This window comes from Musa acuminata, chromosome BXJ3-1 (assembly GCF_036884655.1).
Source record: "Musa acuminata AAA Group cultivar baxijiao chromosome BXJ3-1, Cavendish_Baxijiao_AAA, whole genome shotgun sequence".
NCBI classification, from domain to species: Eukaryota; Viridiplantae; Streptophyta; class Magnoliopsida; order Zingiberales; family Musaceae; genus Musa; species Musa acuminata.
The window spans coordinates 22,890,295-22,910,851 of NC_088349.1; the positions used below are offsets into that span (position 1 = coordinate 22,890,295).

Here is a 20,557-nt window from a genome sequence, read left to right on the forward strand (position 1 = left end):
TAGTCCCCAAACGATATAAGGGAATCCAATCCATTGGACATGTCTGTCCTCAGTTACCGTGTACTTATTGTCCTTCATCCCTCTAATATCCCAGAGACCGTATATCAAGCATGGTGCTGTCAGACCCATACGGTTTCTACTCGAGTCTCGCTCTAATCGGATTCTCCCGGAGAACTCTTTCTCTCTCAACCCGAATGACCCTGGCTAGGGATTTGTCTGAGCAAGAACACATGGGATATTTCTCTCATGACGTCGAGAGTGGATGATCCTCTATCGATACTCAATAGTCCTCGTAAGGTCGACTACCACTCCCAATGACCAGCTGTACTAGATCTGGGACAGCCAAACCTATAAGTCTGGTATCAAAGAGTGGAGCACTCATACAAGACATTCTTGGTGTCTCAAGTCTAAGGACCAAATACACCACTAGGACTACGGAATCGCTGTCTGACAATAAGGCATCATCAACCATCCAGCATTCCATAAGCGGATCAATCAGTGAACTTATTCTCCAATGAGCACCTGTATTGTATCCCTAGTGTCCCTACACGAGCAACTATAAGACCAGCTGCATCCATCATATGGACGGGTATACAACACACCAGTCTGTCCGGTTATCACGATGTCCCTCTCGAGTAACCTATGACCGGGATTATTTAGGATATGTGTTTAAAGGTGAATCGATCTCATTATCGTGATCTCATCACGATCCGATTCCCATTGCACAAATCAAAGGACATCACAATATATATATGCATTTATGCAATAGTTATAAAGTGATATACGTCAAAATATAATAAGCAAAAAGATTCTGTATCAAGTCACACGTGTCATCACTCACGTGATTGGCTTGTTGGACACCTACAACTAGCATATCATGTCACACGAGTCATTACTCATGTGACTGGCTTGCAAGACACCTATGACTAGTATATAAATTAGACCCTTTTTGGCTAGCACCTCGTATTCTCCTCTCCCTCTCTCTTTCTCAGCCAATAGTACTTGTTTGGGGCATGTGGTAATAAGAACGACTGACCCCTTCTTGATTCTATGGTGCGCATAGTGAGGAGATTTGAGAAGCATCTTTACAGCCCCTATCATGTGGATCACTACTAGAGAGGAGGATAGTTGACCTCTTTCATCCTCTCCTACAAATTTGTAGGTTTTCAAGGATATACGATCTCTCTATGTAACACATCTTTCTTATATACGTAGTTTTTTGTTTCATAAGTTTTTACATATCAATTTTCGCACGACAATAAGAGAGTATTTTTTCTGTGAAAATCTGAGATTTTTTATTTTTGTTCTTTCAAATATCGTCTCAGATTTTTTAATAAAAATAAAGTTAGAGGAGGAGGAGGTCTGAGAGAATAAGGATAAAGGATGAGGAGAAGGTAGAGTGGGAGGAGAAAAACAAGGGACTAGGAGAAGGCGGAGGGAAAGGATAAAAGGAACAGAAATGAAATGAGATAGAGGAAGAGAAAGCAGAGATGAGAGGAAGCGAAGGAGGAGAAGATAATAAAGGGGGAGAAGGCAAAAGGTGAAGGGGAAGGAGGAGGAAGGTGATAAGATGAAGGAGAAGTGGGGAGGTGGTGGTGAAAGAGGAAAAATAAGGAGAAAAGCTAGGTTAGAGGTATAGAAATTTGGATTCAAACTGGACTAATCCGATTAAAAAAAAAAAACTAACTGAGTTATTTCTTGATTTTTAATGTCACTTGACATAAACAATAAGGGTATTTCTATCTAAATAGAAAAAAGAGATGCCCCGTGTAAAATGAATTAGGGGCATCATCTGATAAAAAATAAATAATAGGTTTCTCGATAAATTATCCTAGAATATCTAATTACTACTCGTCTTAAATCATCCATTAATGTTGAACTTATATCAAAACTCTAGCTAGTGTGGTCCAACATATATAAATTTAATATTCTTTATAGTTTAGATTGACACAATTCCACATGAGACACAAAAAATATAATTTTATTCTTACAGGAACTATAGCTTATTTAGGCTATCATTTATACCATCCAGAACTTTCAGTATAGCGGTTTTAATTCTTCAATTTTGAGAACTGGAATTGAAACGGGAACTAATGTTTTCATTTTCTGTTCGAATCACTTTTTATTATTTTTTTAATTAAAAATAAGTTATATATATATATATATATATATTGTATTTTTTTAATCGGAACTATTACCGAATCGTCTAGATTTGGTTTCGATTCGGTTTAGAATCGATGAATCGTGCGATTTAAATGGAACCATATTTATCACAAATCATCAATCAATAAAGCATTCGAAAGTGACACAACTGTCTGCTCAAATAACTACCACCAAACCTGTGACCGAAAAGGACAGCCCACTGAGAGTACATACAGACCCTCGCTACCGTCCATTCTCACGGAGTCGATCAATCCAAAATAGTAAGGCAGCACTCAAAACGATTTCCAGCAGAACATTTAAAACATCTATCTATCTATCTCGGACAACGGGGGTTGTTAACGAGCATAACTTTGTCGATGCCAAGTAGCATTAATCGACAACCAGTTGATCCAACACTGATGTGGCATTTCACAGATCTTGATGCGCACGAATCTCGACGCATAGAAGAATTTCTGGGGCATTCCCTCGCATCGGATGCCACCGTTGGCCACGCTAAGTATGACACCACCCAGCGTAATTTCCTCCCCCAAATCCACGAGCCGTCGCTGGTTTGGCCACCTGTGCTCCGGCCCACCAACGGATCTCTTCCCCTAATATCAGCGTTAAGATGCCCGCTCTGTCCTGATGGACGGCACCGATCGCCGTGGTTGGTGCGGTGCATCCGCATCCGTCGCTTATAAACTATTCCACGTGAGATGGGTACAGCTAGGATTGCGTGAACTGTACCCGCGGAACAGTTGTAGGGTTAAGTTGTCGCATCTGGTCTCTGCCTCTGCCGTCACCGCCCTCGAGAAAAACAATCTCGAATTGAACCAAAGATATGCTTCGATGTGGTTTGGATCGGAGTGGGGAAAAGAAGAAAATAAATCTCGAATTGAACCAAAGATATGCTTCGATGGGTGACTTGTAATTAATGCCTGCCTTTTCGGATTCTTTTTGAGAAAAACAATCTACTAACATTTCTAAGTAATTATATTTTCGAGAAATGTGACGATCACAACCTGATTTCTTTTTAGTTGTGATGTAAATCCAAATATTGATTGGAATATATGTATATTTAAGTGGCTGGACTCCATGAATGGCTAGGTGGGACCCAACCAAGGAAAAATGTAAGATTTCAGTCGGTCCGGTTCATTCCGAGATGCGGTCTAATTATGATGCTCCGAAGTTGCTGGTCTAAAAATGAACCGGAGCGCTAGTTGGGAATAAACACCAACGCGAAGGACCGGATCCAGAACGCGCTATATCAACCGCTGCTCGGAACACGCGAGGAGCGTGAGAGAGAGAGGACAGAGAGGAGGCGGAGAGTGAGCGAGGAGGGGATGGCTTCTGTGGCGGCGGAGATGGCGGAGCACTACCTTTTCGCGGCCATTGTCGCTTCGATCTTGGCCTTCCTTCTTCTCGCCGGAATCCGGGGTCGGAAGGCCGCGAGGGGGAGGAAGAGGACCGACGATGGAGCTCCTTTCGCCGCCGGGAAGGAGCAGTGCGATTCGGACGCCGATGGGTGCGGCGTCCCGGACGTGATCGTCGTCGGCGCTGGCGTCGCGGGTTCCGCCCTCGCTTACACGCTCGGAAAGGTGACACCTTTTCTTCCGTTCCTGTCCTGAATTTCGTAAACTTTGATGACGTTTGAGGAGGAGACAACTTTTCTTCCGTTACTTTCCTACTTGGCAAATCTTGGTGGTTGGATGATGTTGATTCGGGATTTAGGATTCCTCTACCGTCACCATTACATTTTTATATGTGTATGCTCCTTTTCTGCGTGTTTTGTGCTCGGCTTTCCCGATGTTGCTTTTATTCAGGGAGTTCCTTCTTGCTCTTCTTATCTTCCATAATTTCCTTTTTTTGAAAGCCCTAATCATGCTTAGGGCTCGAAACAAGATAAAAGAACTCTTTTAGGGGTCTTCAAATTGATTATTGATCATTTAATTTTTTTGCACAAGGAGGTTAGTCGATCTTTAATTGACAGTCTTGCAAACCTCGTATCGGTTCTAGTGCTATGAATTTTAAGGTAAAGACACAGCTGACTGCTTCCTTAGTTTTTTGCTTTGTTTGCGCTAGAATTTGTGATCTGATGTCTTCAAATGCTCATCTTTTTACGGTTGAATCTAGTTTATTTTAATGGACTTGTACATGTTGAGAATATATGGGATTGAAGGTTGTAGAGATGTGAAGTGCATTTTCACGAGAACAACCTAAGGCTGTGTAAATTGACTCTGCAAACTGCATTGGCGGGAGCCCCATAGACCAGTCACCAATTTTCCTTCTTGTGGATTTTTTTTCAGATAGTATATGGATAATTCATGATAATTTTTAGTTACTATACACATAAATTTGTTGTGTCACCATTGGTACCTAAAATAAGCTAAGCCCCTTCTGTCCAGGAGTATGGCTACTTTGTGATGACTGAGTGATCAAGGAACACTACTTTTTGTTGATTGCTAAAGAAACACTTCTTGGTTGGTTATCTTGAATACTTCAGTGAGGGAAGGATGAGAATTAGCTTTCCTATGAATTCTACTAGATGAGTTGAATATTATTCACAAAGAAGTGTACAAATAAGGTAGTCAACCTATTACAAGTTAATCTAGTTGGTGACATTCAACTCTCTGACAGACTTTTGGTTTATATCATTTACTTCTTTCATGTTTAAAATCTTTGTTAGGATCATGTTGCACATCATTGCTAATAAAATTGTGTCATATTCCACGTGGGCAAGGGCTACAATAGTACATTGCTGAGAAAGATTAAATTGGTATCCATTGTCAACCAGTGAATTCAGATTGGTGGTATTGCACTGTCATTGATCCCAAACTTTTTCATAGGTGTTCAGCAATTTGCAGTATGCAGGATTTTGATGCAATCTTTCCTCTTTTAATGTTGAAGTTTGACCTTAGCTAAGGACTTGGATCATTTCATTCATTTCTGTTTAATGCTTGTTTCTGACAATAGTTCATAAAACCAATTAAGCCCATAAGCATAGGCTTCTTAGCTTAGCTTTCTCACGATTAAACATGCACAACCTAAGTTCAAATCATGCTTTTGAGTATATGACTAATTTTATTGGTTGTAGGATGGAAGACGGGTACATGTTATTGAGAGAGATTTAACAGAGCCCGACAGAATTGTTGGTGAACTTTTGCAACCTGGAGGATACTTGAAACTGGTTGAGTTGGGCCTTCAGGGTAAGCAATAAAAAATTTCATTGTTCTGTATTATGTAAAGAGTGCAACACCTTTATGGTCACTATGATAATAGGGGTATCTGTTTTGTTGTTTATGTTGTAATTTTCACACCTATCTTTCTGGTTAACTGCTTCTTAGGATTTGATTACTATTTCTCTATTTTCATCTTCTTTAATGTTCATGTTTTTTCTGGCCACCAGATTGTGTTGAAGAAATTGATGCTCAGCGGGTCTTTGGCTATGCTCTTTTTAAAGATGGAAGAAATACTAAACTTGCTTACCCTCTGGAAAAATTTCATTCCGATGTTGCTGGGAGGAGCTTTCATCATGGACGGTTCATACAAAGGATGCGACAGAAAGCTGCAACTTTACCCAAGTAATCACTTTTCTACTTCTATTATATAAATTTTTATCTTCAAAAGAATAAGATTGATCATTCAAGTGGTTTTTTAGTGTTCAAAGCTTCACTCTCTTGCTTCATTACATTTTAACAAATCTCTATTTAGAAATTTAGTAGAATATTGGTTACAAATTTTCAGTCAGACTTGATAAGATTATGAAATAAAACATTTCAAAATCAATTGAACATGTCTTTTGATATATGAAAAGAGAATGCTTTGAGTTATCTTGTCGAAATCAATATGGACCTTTGAATGGGACAAAAATGCAGGCATGTGACATCTGTGCTATAAAGTTACTGTGAAAACATGCTTTCTTAAAAGGTAATATGATATACTAGAAGATTGCTAAACACTCGCAACTGATTTATTGAGGTATACACTACCATGTTTCATGCCTATTTGGTTGATCTTTCTTTTAAATGTAGTTAATTCTTTTATTTTGTCTAGTTTTTACGTTGTGTCATTTAGTCAAGAAACTAAAATTTCCTTGTATAAACAACTTTTCAGTGTTCGGCTGGAGCAGGGAACTGTAACATCATTGCTTGAAGAAAATGGAACAATTAAGGGGGTACTGTATAAGAATAAAGCTGGTGAAGAATTAAAAGCTTTTGCACCTCTTACAATTGTATGTGATGGCTGCTTTTCAAATTTGCGGAAGTCTCTCTGCTCTCCTAAGGTAAAAATAGTATTACAGAAGTTCACTGCTAGCCACATGATTTTAGCTTTTTAAGACTTTAGGCCAACTGTTATGAAGTTCTCTGCATTTTGCACATTGTTAATTACTTACCTCATAACAATGATGGATTTCCACTATGATGGTTTGATGAGTCTTGTTTTGCAGGTGGATATACCATCTTCTTTTGTTGGTTTGGTTCTTGAGAACTGTGAACTTCCATTCCCAAACCATGGGCATGTTGTCTTGGCAGATCCCTCACCCATTTTATTTTATCCAATAAGTAGCAATGAGGTACGCTGTTTGGTTGATGTGCCTGGACAGAAAGTACCTTCTGTAGCGAATGGTGAAATGGCTAGCTACCTAAAGACGGTGGTGACACCTCAGGTAGTTTCAGTGATCTCACTTGCTAGATTTTATATTTTCTTTCTGTTATTGAATGTTTTCTCCCACTAATGGATCTTGCATAAATCTGGATTGTTTACAAACCTTTTGGTTGAGTCCTGAAACATATGGATGATACATTTTATATTTACCAGATTCCAGCTCAACTGCATGATCCTTTTATATCGGCAATCGACAAGGGAAATATTAGAACTATAGCAAATAGGAGCATGCCAGCTGTTCCTCATCCCACACCTGGAGCCCTGTTAATGGGGGATGCTTTCAATATGCGTCATCCTCTAACCGGTGGGGGAATGACTGTGGCCTTATCTGATATAGTTCTTCTACATAATCTTCTCAAGCCTCTTCGTGATCTTCATGATGCATCCACTCTCTGCAATTACTTGGAGTCTTTTTACACCCTACGGAAGGTAAACAGAGTATTCTTGTTGAGTAGAAGTTGGTTTCTATCCTGCATATCAGATATCTATCGTCTTTTTCAATCTCTTTTAGATTTTCTTTCACAATGTATTTATGGTCTCTTTTTTCTCTTCATTAATGAAATCTCATGACACTTCTGCAGCCAGTTGCTTCTACAATAAACACCTTGGCAGGTGCTCTTTACAAGGTCTTTAGTGCATCACCTGATCGAGCTAGGAATGAAATGCGCCAAGCATGTTTCGACTATTTAAGCCTGGGAGGTGTATTCTCAAATGGACCCATTTCTTTACTCTCAGGTCTGAATCCTAGGCCATTGACTTTGGTTGCACACTTCTTTGCTGTCGCTATATATGGTGTTGGCCGCCTATTGCTGCCATTTCCTTCCCCCAAACGAATGTGGATTGGAGCTAGACTTATTTCTGTAAGTATTAAGTATATGTTGTGCAATTCTTTTACATGTTCCACCTTGTTCTTATCAATCTTTTTAGTCAACAAATTTGATCATACCTGGTACTCAATAAATGTGGATTTAATGAATAGATTCAGATATATGACTGTTACATGGGTGAGCCATAATCCATAATTTAGACTTATCATTCGCATGGTTCACTGCCTTTCGTATCAGCATTTCTAAGATAGATTTATATTTTTTCAGTTGAATCACGCCTTAGAAATTTACATGGCTATTGTGCTTTTTTCAGGGTGCCTCAGGTATCATTTTCCCCATCATCAAAGCAGAAGGGGTTCGGCAAATGTTCTTCCCTGCAACTGTTCCTGCATATTATAGGAAACCCCCTGCCAATTGAAACATCAAGATGGGTGGTGAATTCAGCTCAAGCTCAACTGTGTACCATTTTTAGGTTAAATAACTGTTGCAGACGTAACATGTTCTTAGTTTGCAATTCCACGAGGCTGGATCTGGCATTGAATTTGTATTCCCATTATCGTGCATGTGGAGTGGAAACTATAAAGATCACTAACTTGTTAATCACTCGGGTACCGTGAGACTAATTTTTTGACAATAAACAGTGTTTTTGTGATTTCGGTTTCCAGTGATTGTGTAAGTTGAATTGCATGGATATGGTCTGAGATTACAGGAATATGGTTTGAAGGTATTAAAGCTCAAGATTGCTCTCTCGTAAGTCTTGGATGCATTGTGCAGGTCAATCGTGATAATATATAAGGTCACGTTCTTTATCAGGAGTTGGTTCATGTTTGAGTTCTGCACAAAAATATGTCCTGATACTGTGGGTGTTTTTAAGTTCATCGAATATTGTTTTCTTTGGCCATTGGTGATGATTGATGGATAATCTCCAGACTTTTAATCAGCTCTGGTAGCATCAAATTCCTATAAACTGAGACATGGAATAAACAGCAAATAGCAGTTTTAGGGTTCCAAGTCTGGTTCCTCAATTCATTCAAATGCACAAGAGATGGATAACTAACTATCAGCAGGATTCAGAATAAGAAAGACAAGCACATAGCAGATATCAATATTCTTTTGATGAAAGAACCAATATTGTATGGAGAACATTGTTTTCCTGTTGTAAACCACATCAGAGATTGTGCCACACTACAGTGAAGCAATCAACTTTATTTGATACGGAGTATGGCTGCAAATTAAAGTTATAAAAATCGGTAGCTATCACGCTAACCATGTAATAAATAATGATGCTACTTCCACAACTTGGACAGTTTCCTGTCATACTCAGATAATTGTACAGCATAGATCAAACAACTTTGTACAGAAAATGATAACCAGCACACTATTACTTTGGAAGTAATGCCAACTCAAATGTGGAATCAATTTAAACATTAACTTATACGGAGTTAGATTCAAGATGTAACATGTTTTCAACTTGCTAGGCACTGTAAGAATCTTCTCGCAATGGACTTTCGAATGGAAGAAAAAAATATATATGCAGCCCAGAGATTTCAGAGGAAAAAGAAATGCTACTTAGTTGCCAAGCCTGATGTCAAGATCACCGTGGAAGAGCAACTCCATCTAAAATGATAAACCTCTTGGCATGCTCAGAATTCACAACCGCTATCTGATCAGCAACTTTTTTTTATTTTTTATGAATCTTATTATTTTGGCAGGACATGTTCTTCTAAACTATTTATTTCTTGGGACATGCCAATATCTACATTCTACCAGCATGATGAGGATCAACTCTGACTTCTCTCCAATTTAATTGCTTCATAGGACATTATTATTTCTTTAAACTTCGCCTCTGCAGCCTCTGCAGCAAAAGAATGATATTGGTTCCCTCACCAAAGATAAAATTTGACTAAAATGTTTGACTAGTAAACAAAATAGTAAATAAGTTAAACTTCACATGAAATAACCTTTATTATCTGGGTTTTGATCAGGATGGTACTCCATTGCTTTTGCTCGGAAAGCAGTCTGCGACATATAAGAGTGAAAATTAGGTACACAATGTGAAAAAATTATCGAGAGAACTAAATATCTCAACAACTGTAACCTTAGCATCTGAACATTAGAGTACAATAGATACACTCAAGTTGGAAGATGTTTGAGCTTGCAATTATTCAGGTGGCATCAGACAACAATAGAGTTCTTTAGGACCCAACCGGCCTCTAGTATCTTACTGAGCCCATAGAGGTTTTATGTGCTAAGAGACTATTTACCAAGTACTCAGCTGATCTTGTTGGGGGAAGTTAAGTTTGTCACAAATTATGAACAAATATAATTGACTGACTGCTTTTAGTTTACTTGTACCCATGGAAAGATGTTAGCAGGAACACACTAAACCATGGTTTCATGAACGAATAGAATGACATTTACATTATGGTATGACAAAATGATGAAAGTCCTAGAAAATCTACAGAATATTATATACAGCAAATTACAATCCATTGGAAGAGTATTGCCATGCTTTATTTATATAATTTGCACATATAGTGTCATAGATTATCATGATGATCCTAAGAAATATGTTTTGCATAACAGAAAATAAGTGCCATAAAGTGAAAAAAAGAAATCATCATGAATAGAAATTTTCCAAGATAAGAAAAAGGTGACACCAAAGATTTAAATACAAGTCCGATACTTGTTTTGACAACTTGTCGCATGACATAGTACTGGTATGCATGGTACTATACTGTCAAGCATCACTGGAAAATAATAAAGAAATGTCATTTGTTGGAAATATAATAAGCATGACATAGGTACCAAGCTAGATGACCCAATTATGATCATTTGTTGGACAGGTAAATTTCAGTTAGTACATATCCATCCAACCACTTTTTAAAACCATGGGTGGAACTACCATGCTTATACTGTGTGTCCTTCAACTTTTCTTTCCCTTTTTCTTTTCTTGGAAAAAGGAGTTTGTTGGGATTATCATGGTACAGGTATGCTTTGATAATATCGCTGAGAGTTATACATGATCCACAAGCAGGTTTTCATCTTTAAAATACATTCAGGGCCTCTGGCTATGTCAAACCTGATTTTTCCAAGACTTGATGACACTGTCACAAAAACAGGAGACCAAAATTCTAAAGAGAATGCTGCCGTTGCCTCTGATTATTTTTTATGTGCCAAATGATATTATAATCTGTGTCAATAATTGAAATCAGTCCCCAGGGAGTTACTAATTCTTCCAATTGTCTGTTAATCACATGTGATTCACATGAAGGGTGTAAACAGGTGAATAGCCTAGAATAGGTTGTGGCCCGTAAGCTCCTTTGTCAAAGCTAATGTGAAAGAATACCTTGTAGCTCTGAAGCTCATTTTGACTATAGCATCTTTTTGGCTAGCAAGCTTCTCATTCACTTTTCATAAGACCATGGTTATATAATAACTATTTCTACAAGTTCCTTAACTGTAACAAATTGTCTAAACAATTGAAAAAACGTATAAAAGGCACAAATGGAATTTGAAAAATAAGAAGTCAGTTACTGGAGAGAAGTACCTTAATATCAACATCTGAATATGGCTCTGCTCTAGACCTACAAAAAGAGGCAAATAATGTTCAAATTAGACAACTCATATAAATTGAATTTTTTGAGGGGGACAACTAAGTTTTATGAGTTCCTCAAATGAAAACACGGATTTGTTTGCTTCTGAAAAGTTCCACTCCTTCAGGACATGTTTCACTTAATCAGCTTTAACTAGCAGAAATTATACATTAATAAAATGTACTCTTAACTATAAATGCTACTCAAATATCAAAGTTTCACACTCATAGATTGGGACAGTATAGTATGTCACATAAAAGGAGCGAGAATATGTTCATCATATACTTTATCCATTACACAAGACAATGACAGTTAAATACTTCATAATCATGAGAATAGTGTCCAGGAGTAAACAAGGAAACCCATGCTTATTTGCTAGGAAGAGAAAAAAAAAAGTATGAGTTGTACTACCTATCAAGACCCAACACTGTGTAGTGGTGTGACATTGTACAGTTCACCCTGGATCTAGGGGTGTAATTGTAATTACTTCTTTGTTCCCTGTAAGATGAATCTGTCTCATAATACCAATCATCACGTGGAATATACCGATATGCACCAGGGTCGCTATACTTCCAAGTCTCATAGCTCTTCTTATGCTTATTTCTATCCCTGTTAAATACACTTTGCATTCGCCGTATACGCTCCTACATAAACAAACATGAATGCGGATCATCATTCATTCACAAAATTATCAAAAGCAACACCAATTAGATAAATCATATAATCAGCTTAAAATATGTACAGTTGAAGCTTCTTTTGCCATTGAAAGTAGCTACTGAGACACAAGTGATTATAAAATTTAGTACCATGCACATCAATTCATAGAGATTGAGCAATCACACAGTATTACATATCAAGGAATGTGCATTGTTATGACCAGTTCATAGCAGCCATCATTTACTGGTCTAGGAAGCTGGCTACCCCTTTTAAAGCAGTAGATCCGGTTTATTTTTTTAAATTTAAGCAAACACGTGATGCACAAGAACTGACAGTCAGCCAACCACATGTCGGACCTCCCAGTATTTTTCCTCATCTTCCCCACCTCCACCTCTGCCTCCTCTTGTCCTTCTCCCACCCCACCTCCTCCTCGGTACCAGTATATATACTGGCGTACCATGTATCTATGTAGATACGGAGGGGGAGAGAGAGAGAGAGAGGAAGGGGAAGTGAATGCAGAGTATAAGGTGGAAGGGCTGACAGAGGAGAGAGAAAAAATGTCACTAGCTAATAACAAAAAAAGGATCTGATACCAATACTAGACATTACATTTACTGTCTAATACAGCTTAGCATCAATCAGCTTATCAGCTGATAAGCCTGGTATTATGAGGATGACTGTACTAAGTTTCATTCTAAACCAGACCATGGCCAAAACTCTAAACCATGCTTTGCATATCATTGTAGAATAGCTGCCTCTACCTAGCCATGTGCCAACACTAAACACCCAACTTTTCCCATTTCTCGAGGAAAGTATTATCACTCTTCATTAAAAGAAATTACCAGACTAAGATGTCGATTGGCATTAAAGTAGAAGCAAACAACTCAAACCAAATTCTAAAATCAAAATGGGCAACAAAATCAAAACCCAAAAGTACTTGACAGTCGACAATATACTAGCATAATTTAGTCAACGTTTGTTCGTAAAGAATAAAAAAAATTAAAGTTCAAGACTTCGAGTTGATATCACAAGTCATCACAATATCAGGTGTGGTCTTGATCAAAGTTTCAAGTTTTGGTACCTAGCCAGACCAGTTTGAGCTGCTATATACTAGTGTTCCAATACATGGCATGTTGGCACATCAATCATCCCGAACAATTGAGAAAGAGAGAGAGCAGAGGAGGAATATGGGTCAGAAGCTCTCATTATTTACCATGGGACTAGTAAATACTAAATACTGGTCTGTATCAAGTGGTATGGCCAAAACTTTAAAAGATGACTCACATGTTAGGAAGTAACAAAAAGTGCAGTTGTCACTAATTATTTCACATATGATATCAAGGGCTTAAAAATCAACCCTATAATAATATATTTCATCAAATTTCCATTGTTCCTTTCAGCTCAGCTCCTGAAAAATGAACTTTCTTCCTTCAATCAATTGATGATTCCCAGCAAAAGGAAGTGGTTACAGTTTGTGACTTAAAGCACATCAGAGTTTGTGACACCATAGAGATAATGAAAAGCTCTAGCTTAAAGCCTCATGAAAGCAACAGCAAACTCAGAATTAGGTGAATAGTCTTACAAATGATCAGAACTTGTGCATTGCATCGCCGTACTACTACTACCAACAACCACCAACACACAGACATACAGTCTTAGCCATTAAAGGTATCCATACTAAAATATGTATAGTATTCTAATTTCAGGAACCGAAAGGACTACATATTTGGAGTCAACTTCCCAAAATTATAACAAAACCCACTTGACAAAAAATCAAACCCCTGTTTTTCACAAATTTAAGGAACAATATGATACTGAAAAAATATCTTTAAATTAGCAATAAGTTATTCAATTTATGCAAAATCAGCACCATCTATAGGTGATTTAGATGTATGGACTTGAAAATATTTCAACGTATTGTTAAACTTAAAAAATCAACAATCCATATTGTTGTCCAAAGTAGTAATTTGTGTCTTCATATAATATGCATTAAGCTCAAATAATATTCATCTTTCTTTGTTCTTATAGTTGGTAGTCATGATCTGCATTATTTACTATCATAGAATTAGAGTTCAAAGATAAGCAGTGTTGGCAGGGTCACGATGTGCTAATTGAATGTATCATGCAAAACAAGTATCAACACCTTGCATGAATCCATGTCAGTGCAAAATGCAGTGCCCATAGTCATGTACCACTCATCATAAACTGCACCATGCAACATGGCTGCAAATGTCATATCAGCTGCCATACCCCACAGATGTCAGAGTTTCTCACTATCATGATGCCATTGGCAAAGCATACCCTTGAACTACTGCAAGGACTGAAGTATTGGATCATTCGATACATATAAAAAATAACTAAATGTCCACCTATTCACTCTCCATATAATTTGATGTATAATTTTCTTTTAAGTGGATGATACAAAATAGGAAATAACATAAGATCTTAATAGCATCTAATTCCTTAGCTAAAGCAGATTAGAGAAACAAAAACTAATTCATAATAAAACTGACTTCAATTGAAAAACTTCAAATAGGATAACCTGGATAGATGATCAACATCAATAATTTTTATAACATTGGTCAGCCAATCTATAGGTGTATATTTTTTACTTGGAACAAAAGCTAACTGACTCTTAGAACACTTGAATTTCTGAACAATTAAACATCCTAAAATAAAACAAGATTATATCAAGTAAAAGCAAAATAAACAAACTATAATCTAGAATTTTTCAGAATAGATCAAACCAACTTTACTAGGCCTTTCTCACAGTAGATTAATATTGTTGTTCTTAATGTTATTCAAGTTCCTGGTTCCCCAATTGATTGACCTGCAATAATACCTACAGTTTCTCCCAATTCGACAATTTTGAGAGTTATGAAAGGGCATCTAATTTCATTGATAGTTCTAGGATCTTCAACATGACAACTATGGAAAAGAATAGACAACACAGATAAAATGAAAGAAGTCCTGCCCAAAAGGAATAATGAATAATCATTAATTTAGAAAAGGTCTAAAATTTTATGTTTGTTTCTTTAGAAATGTAAGAAAATGGATAATGTATAAAAGAAAAGAGGACAAGCAAATATATATTTTATGGCCAAAAGGGCAAGGATAATGCATGGAGCCATTCTGAGTTGGGTTCAAAGTCCATTGATGTGCATCTATTCAAACTTCAAATTGGACCAATAGAAAACCAACTTGTTTACAGGTTCCGATCAGTGCCAGGCAATGGTCCCAAGTAAGACTGCTACTAGGTATGTCAGCTTGAAACCAATCAGCCTTGGAAAACCTGAGCAAGATTTCTAACAATCACAATGACCTGAATGGCCTAGATTGGGTTAGTTTGGTCAGGTTATGCTTTGTGATTGAATCAGGCTGGAACTAGAACTATATATATCTAGTGTTGGTTTGGAATGAACCCAAAGTTGCAAGCCTATTAACCAAGTGATAAACAACCAAACCAAATTTAAATCCTTAACATCAAAACTTTGGTATCTCCAATAGCAGGCCAGAGTAATAAAAAGTCAGCAAGTTATGGAGAAGTTCCTGAAAGTTTGGTAAAGTGATAAGAATTTAGTAAATAATGTTAGATATGACTATACAATCTAACCAAATGGTGCTATCAAACCATTCACTATCACTTTGAAAAATAATTAGTAAAAAAGAATTAATGGAGATAATAGAAAAATTAAAAAAACCAGGAAAAGAACTGACAACTCTCTCCCTTTCCTCTTCATATTCCTCTTGCATTCTAGTGCGATAATATCTTTTCCAAGCATCTTGACTGGATCCTCCATGATTTGAGCTACTCGTGTTTCTCCAAGATGAACTTGCCCGTAATCTGCTCAGCTGATGAAGAAAAAAAAGAAAATCTTCGATGAATTACAATTGGTAAGCAGCAATTGAATGCAAATAAACAATATTGCTTCCAACTCTTTCTTCAGGTAATAATAATAATAAGATGAGTAGAATCCAAGTGTCTTTTCTTTTTTCAAATATTAGCATACTGAATGCCAGCGAGGTTTGCTTGATTTTTCCAATGAGAATTCACTTAGTACATCGTCGTAGTCCATATCTTTTGTTTTGCATCAAATCATATAATTTATCAGGCTTAAAGTTTATTAGTAGTTCGTAGAACAGAATATATCCTAATGCGGGAGACGTCCAATGACAATTTGACACAGGTGTTGCTAAGCTGGATTCCACCAATAGGTGGTAGGTTTTGGACTATGGAATAAGACTAATGCAATCAATGAGAATAAACTCGACCACATTTTTGTGGAGAGTCGATTAATAAAGAATGAATATTTGATTGGTCAGTGTTCTAAATTTCTAATTTCCCTTTTCTTCATCAAGGATGAATTTTCCAAAATTTAACTGAGGATGCTGAGAATGATAATCTTGATGTGGAATCATGGAATAATCGTTCTCATGCCGGGGTAAGAAATTAAAATTAACATTACCAATATTGCAAAATGGGGACTGTATGGACTTAGAAACCTCAAATATCCTCCAACGATTGTTAGATTCTCCAAGTATTATCCAAAAAAGATGAAAATCTAGAGGTAGTCCTTTGGCAGGTACATGGTAAATTACTTTTAAGAGTCAACCATGTAAGATTCCGGTACAATATCTACTCACAGCTAGTGCTAGGACTAACATGAAGAAAAGGCTTGTTTTTTCCTCAAAATATGGGAATAGTCAGATCTGAAAACATCCCCAGGATAATGAATTTAGCCATCTCTTTAATCGTGCAATGCCATAAACAATTCCGCTTTGAAGGGAATCAATCTCTTGTGTTAAGGCATAGATATTGGTATGACGAGCTTTCTATATTCCAATTGCACTCTAACTGATGGACAAATCAAGATGCAGTGATTTAAAAAGCGCTAGGCGCCAAGGTCCAAAAATGCCCAAGACGCTAGGTGCTTGTCCAAGCAAAGCGAGACGCTCTGAAATATAAAAAAAATAAAAATATATATAATATAATAAAATATAATTATTTAAATAAAAATATGATATTAAATTAAAAATCTACTGTTAACAGTATATTACTTACTGTTAGCCGTAGATAGAGAGGAGAAAAAATGGCAACAGTAACAGAGGATTAGTTTAATATTGTTGCGACTAAGGTTCGTAATTTTGTACCGTAACGGAGTTTCGACATTAGCTCGGTACAGTACGATACTGTATACTGAGGTTGGCTCGGTACGGTATGGTACTGACGTACCGAGCGGTACACCCTGGTGTACCGAATAGTTTTATATATTTTTCTTCATTACTGTAGCACTGTAGCACTGCTATAGTGTATTACTGTAGCACTGTACCGGTACCGAACGGTCCACGTACCGGTATGCCATCGAACCGGTACGTATCGCCCGTACCGGACGGTACCATTCGGATACCATGATATATATATATATATTCGACGACATCGCCTTTTCCTTCTCCCACGCGGGGCGACATCGCCTCGTGTATATATATATATATATATATATATATATATATATATATATATATTCGTCGAAAAAGGTGACATCGCCGAAAAAGGTGATGCGACGTCACCTTATATATATATATATCGTTCCGTCCGGTAACGGGCGATCCGTGTATCGGTCAGCTGACGGACCAGTACGTACCGCCCGTACCAAGCAGTATTATTCGACATTGCATACCTTGGTTGCGACAACATTACGAACGACAGTAGCGGCAGTGGCGAAAGCTACGAACAGCAATAGCAACAGCTACAGAAACTGTGGATAGCATCAGCGGTAGCGACGAAAGCTGCAGACAGCAGTAGTGACAGCGGTGAAAGCTATAGACAGCAGTCACAGTAACAATGGAAGCTGCGGACAGCAGCAGTAGTAATGACAACGACGAAAGCTGCGGATAGCAATAGCGGCAATGGCAGAAGCTTTAGAGGACATCCGTCAGTGGTGAAGGAACCTGTGGTCCACTCCCTCGATAGTTGAAGGAACTTCACATGGTTTGGTTTGCTTAATTGAACCGGGCACTCGCCCGAAGCGCCCAACGCTTGGTCTAAAGCGAGTGCCCAAGCGGCGCCTCTTTGAAGCACACCACCTAGCCCTTAAACGAGGCGCTCAGGCCTGGCCTCGCCTCACCCGAGCACCTAGGCAAGCGCCCGAGCACCTTTTTAAATCACTGTCAAGATGTATGAATGAACTGCACCGCTAACTATTGTCAACTTCACTTAATGTTTACATAAATCACTGAAATTTTTTTGTATCAACAGCAGAAAATTTCAACTCAATAACAAAAGTTTATATGCTCACAGTGACAAGTCCATATGCAGTGGTACCATGTCCATCTATTGGCTGTTCCTTCAAGCTAATTGCTCATGTGCTTGCACATTTAAGGGTTAAAATGTAGGCAAATATTCAAAGATGTTGAGAAAAGCAAGGTAAGAAACTTGGCAGATGTGATCATTTCATCATCACTCGAAACAAATACATGAAAATAGAAAAAATTTGGTAAAGCAGCGCGGCATTGCTAATGCAAGTAACTTTTGAGGAAAAGTTGCCTTGAAAAATAAGGAGCATCTTTTACATGGGAACTAAATTGGTGAATGCAATGCTGTAGTTAAAATATTTCAATGACTAACCATACCTGAGTGTATACCCAGTCAGCAGTCCTCCGCAGCTGACCAGTCTGCCAGTTACAACAAAGATAAGAATCGAGTTAGCACCATGAACAAGATCAAATAGTGCAACAAACAGGAGCAAAAGGTAACATGGCAAGGATGGGAACTGTATAATCAGAGGTTGTGAGACTAAATCCCCTAAAGAATTATAAACAAGGAACTTAAGTGCTGTGAAACAATTAAAGAATTTAGATTAGCACAATCACCATGTTGAAAGAATAAAAGTTATAGCTGGTCCATATGATTTTTATTTAAACAAATAATGAATGGCTCCAATCCATGCCTCCAAGGGCCTAAAAAACTCTCCCAAATGTTCAAAGAAAACTTCCAGAACAGTGAATCCAATAAAACAAGAGTAAGCCAATTGTTGTTTCACTGCTCACACTAACATGGAACCAGAAAAATCAGGAGTACCCAATGGCAACTTTATGTTGACAGTATGCACAAAAGGAAGACATAAGAACCTGATGCATTGACCATTACTTCCAGTGCATAATAAGAACTTCATCATCCAATTTTACACATCTGATACCAGTAATTCAACAAAAGTTTGATAACAAGAACATGCATCTCTTTTAAGCCTCAACTGAAACTAAAGAAAAATGCTAAAATTGTGAATCTGGATACTACAACGTGTAGGCATTTTTTTATTCATCCAAAGCAATCCAAAATTTGACAATGTTCATGTAATAGAAACAAATGCATGGGAAAAAAAATCAACAGCAATCTTCTCCTATCTCCATGAAAAGAGTTTTTATACAATGACAACTGCCAAGTAAAAGCATCGTTTATTAGGTTCATGGATTAATCAAAAGAAATTGATGGCAACAACCAAAATCCAAACCAACAATTTTTCTCCATCTTCAATGCAACATATAAGCAACCAAACATATATCTAGAGAAAGGATGTTTAAATTGCAGACGATCTCCATAATATTCAGGCATACAATAACATAAGAACAACAAGAATCCATCGAGGTAGAGAGAAGAATCCTCCTAACTCTCAATTCAAACTCAATAGAAACAAGAAATTCTGAAATTAAAATCCATCCAATGAAACTAAAGCAGAGGTAACAATCGACGGAAATCTTCAGCAGGTGTCTGTAAAAGAAAATGGGCATAGTCAACTCCCAAATAAAAGGCGCATCTTTGATTGAATGATCGAGTCGACCAACCCCAACTCCAGCGTAACAGACAATCAAACCGAGCCAGAGAACCGAAAAACCAAATCGGAAACAAGCACCGGGATCCCTAGAGAGACGAAGGAACCATGAAAACGCAGGGCCAGAGAGAGGGATCATACCACAAAGGTAGTGGCGGTGGCACCGACCAATCCGAAGAGGAGAACACGCCAAGCCCTCGTCGCGCGCTCCTTCTCCTGCCACGAATCGTGGTCGGGCTTCTTATCCCCGGAGCTCATCTCTCTCCTCGACTCACTCCTTCAAAATCGGGATCCGGATCGAAACTTCCCAGATCAAGCGCATGTTTCGATCGATGGATCGACGGGAGAAACAAACGAAAGGAAATTCCAGGCGATTGTATCTGTGGAGGAAGGAACGTGTGGGGAGTAATTTAGCACCACCACGAGCGGCGACTCGATTGCTCTTTCCCGCTTTTGCCCCCTTCTTCATCGAAAAGGCCTTGTTGGATAATATCGTGGATGCTGAGGAGCCATTCTGTAAATATGACATTGTCCATCCAATTATGGATTTCTATTATTCTATATAACTAACTTTGTATATAGCCATTGTACCCTTCTATTAATATCCACAAAAGATTTCAAATTAATTAATTATACATTCTTCCTACTCAGTAGTGATGGGAGTCTCCTGCACTACATTTTTTTTTCTAAACAATTTTTTATATATAATCTTATATTTAATAATAATGAGCTGATTCATTTACACATGTCATAAAATTAAGTCATTTTTTTGTCATCAATAATGAATTGGGGAAAAAAAACATATACAAAATGACACCCTTAAATTTTTTTATTATTTTTTGAG

General features: G+C 37.7%; 2 protein-coding genes across 3 annotated transcripts; one reads left to right on the top strand and one right to left on the bottom strand.

Annotated features, from left to right (window-relative positions):
• The first annotated feature begins 3,423 nt into the window (after positions 1–3,423).
• On the top strand, positions 3,424–8,286 carry LOC135629444 (squalene monooxygenase SE1-like). Its single transcript, XM_065136806.1, has 8 exons — positions 3,424–3,740; positions 5,237–5,348; positions 5,549–5,723; positions 6,256–6,424; positions 6,590–6,808; positions 6,961–7,236; positions 7,389–7,667; positions 7,948–8,286. Exons 1-8 carry the CDS (start codon positions 3,486–3,488, stop codon positions 8,050–8,052), a joined length of 1,590 nt encoding a protein of 529 aa, XP_064992878.1. The 5' UTR covers positions 3,424–3,485; the 3' UTR covers positions 8,053–8,286.
• Positions 8,287–9,019: 733 nt separating this feature from the next.
• Positions 9,020–20,169, bottom strand: LOC103999448 (uncharacterized). Of its 2 annotated transcripts, XM_009421205.3 has the most exons (7): positions 19,855–20,161; positions 18,518–18,559; positions 15,605–15,739; positions 11,642–11,874; positions 11,185–11,221; positions 9,596–9,653; positions 9,020–9,489 (listed from the first exon to the last, which is right to left on the bottom strand). In XM_009421205.3, exons 1-7 carry the CDS (start codon positions 19,969–19,971, stop codon positions 9,416–9,418), a joined length of 696 nt encoding a protein of 231 aa, XP_009419480.1. In that variant the 5' UTR covers positions 19,972–20,161; the 3' UTR covers positions 9,020–9,415. The 2 variants fall into 2 exon arrangements, with proteins under 2 accessions (XP_009419480.1, XP_018685242.1); XM_018829697.2 differs by lacking the exon at positions 15,605–15,739 and having other exon boundaries at positions 19,855–20,169.
• Positions 20,170–20,557: the final 388 nt, after the last annotated feature.

Excerpts from the sequence above, each read along its gene's own strand:
- LOC135629444 (XM_065136806.1), top strand. The coding sequence starts at position 3,486 with ATGGCTTCTGTGGCGGCGGAGATGGCGGAGCACTACCTTTTCGCGGCC. Across the intron at positions 6,809-6,960 it reads AGACGGTGGTGACACCTCAG|ATTCCAGCTCAACTGCATGA; the intron begins GTAGTTTCAGTG and ends TATATTTACCAG. Across the intron at positions 7,237-7,388 it reads CTTTTTACACCCTACGGAAG|CCAGTTGCTTCTACAATAAA; the intron begins GTAAACAGAGTA and ends ACACTTCTGCAG.
- LOC103999448 (XM_009421205.3), bottom strand. The coding sequence starts at position 19,971 with ATGAGCTCCGGGGATAAGAAGCCCGACCACGATTCGTGGCAGGAGAAG. Across the intron at positions 11,875-15,604 it reads AAGAGGAAAGGGAGAGAGTT|GAGCGTATACGGCGAATGCA; the intron begins GTCAGTTCTTTT and ends TTGTTTATGTAG. Across the intron at positions 9,490-9,595 it reads TCAAAACCCAGATAATAAAG|AGGCTGCAGAGGCGAAGTTT; the intron begins GTTATTTCATGT and ends CTTTTGCTGCAG.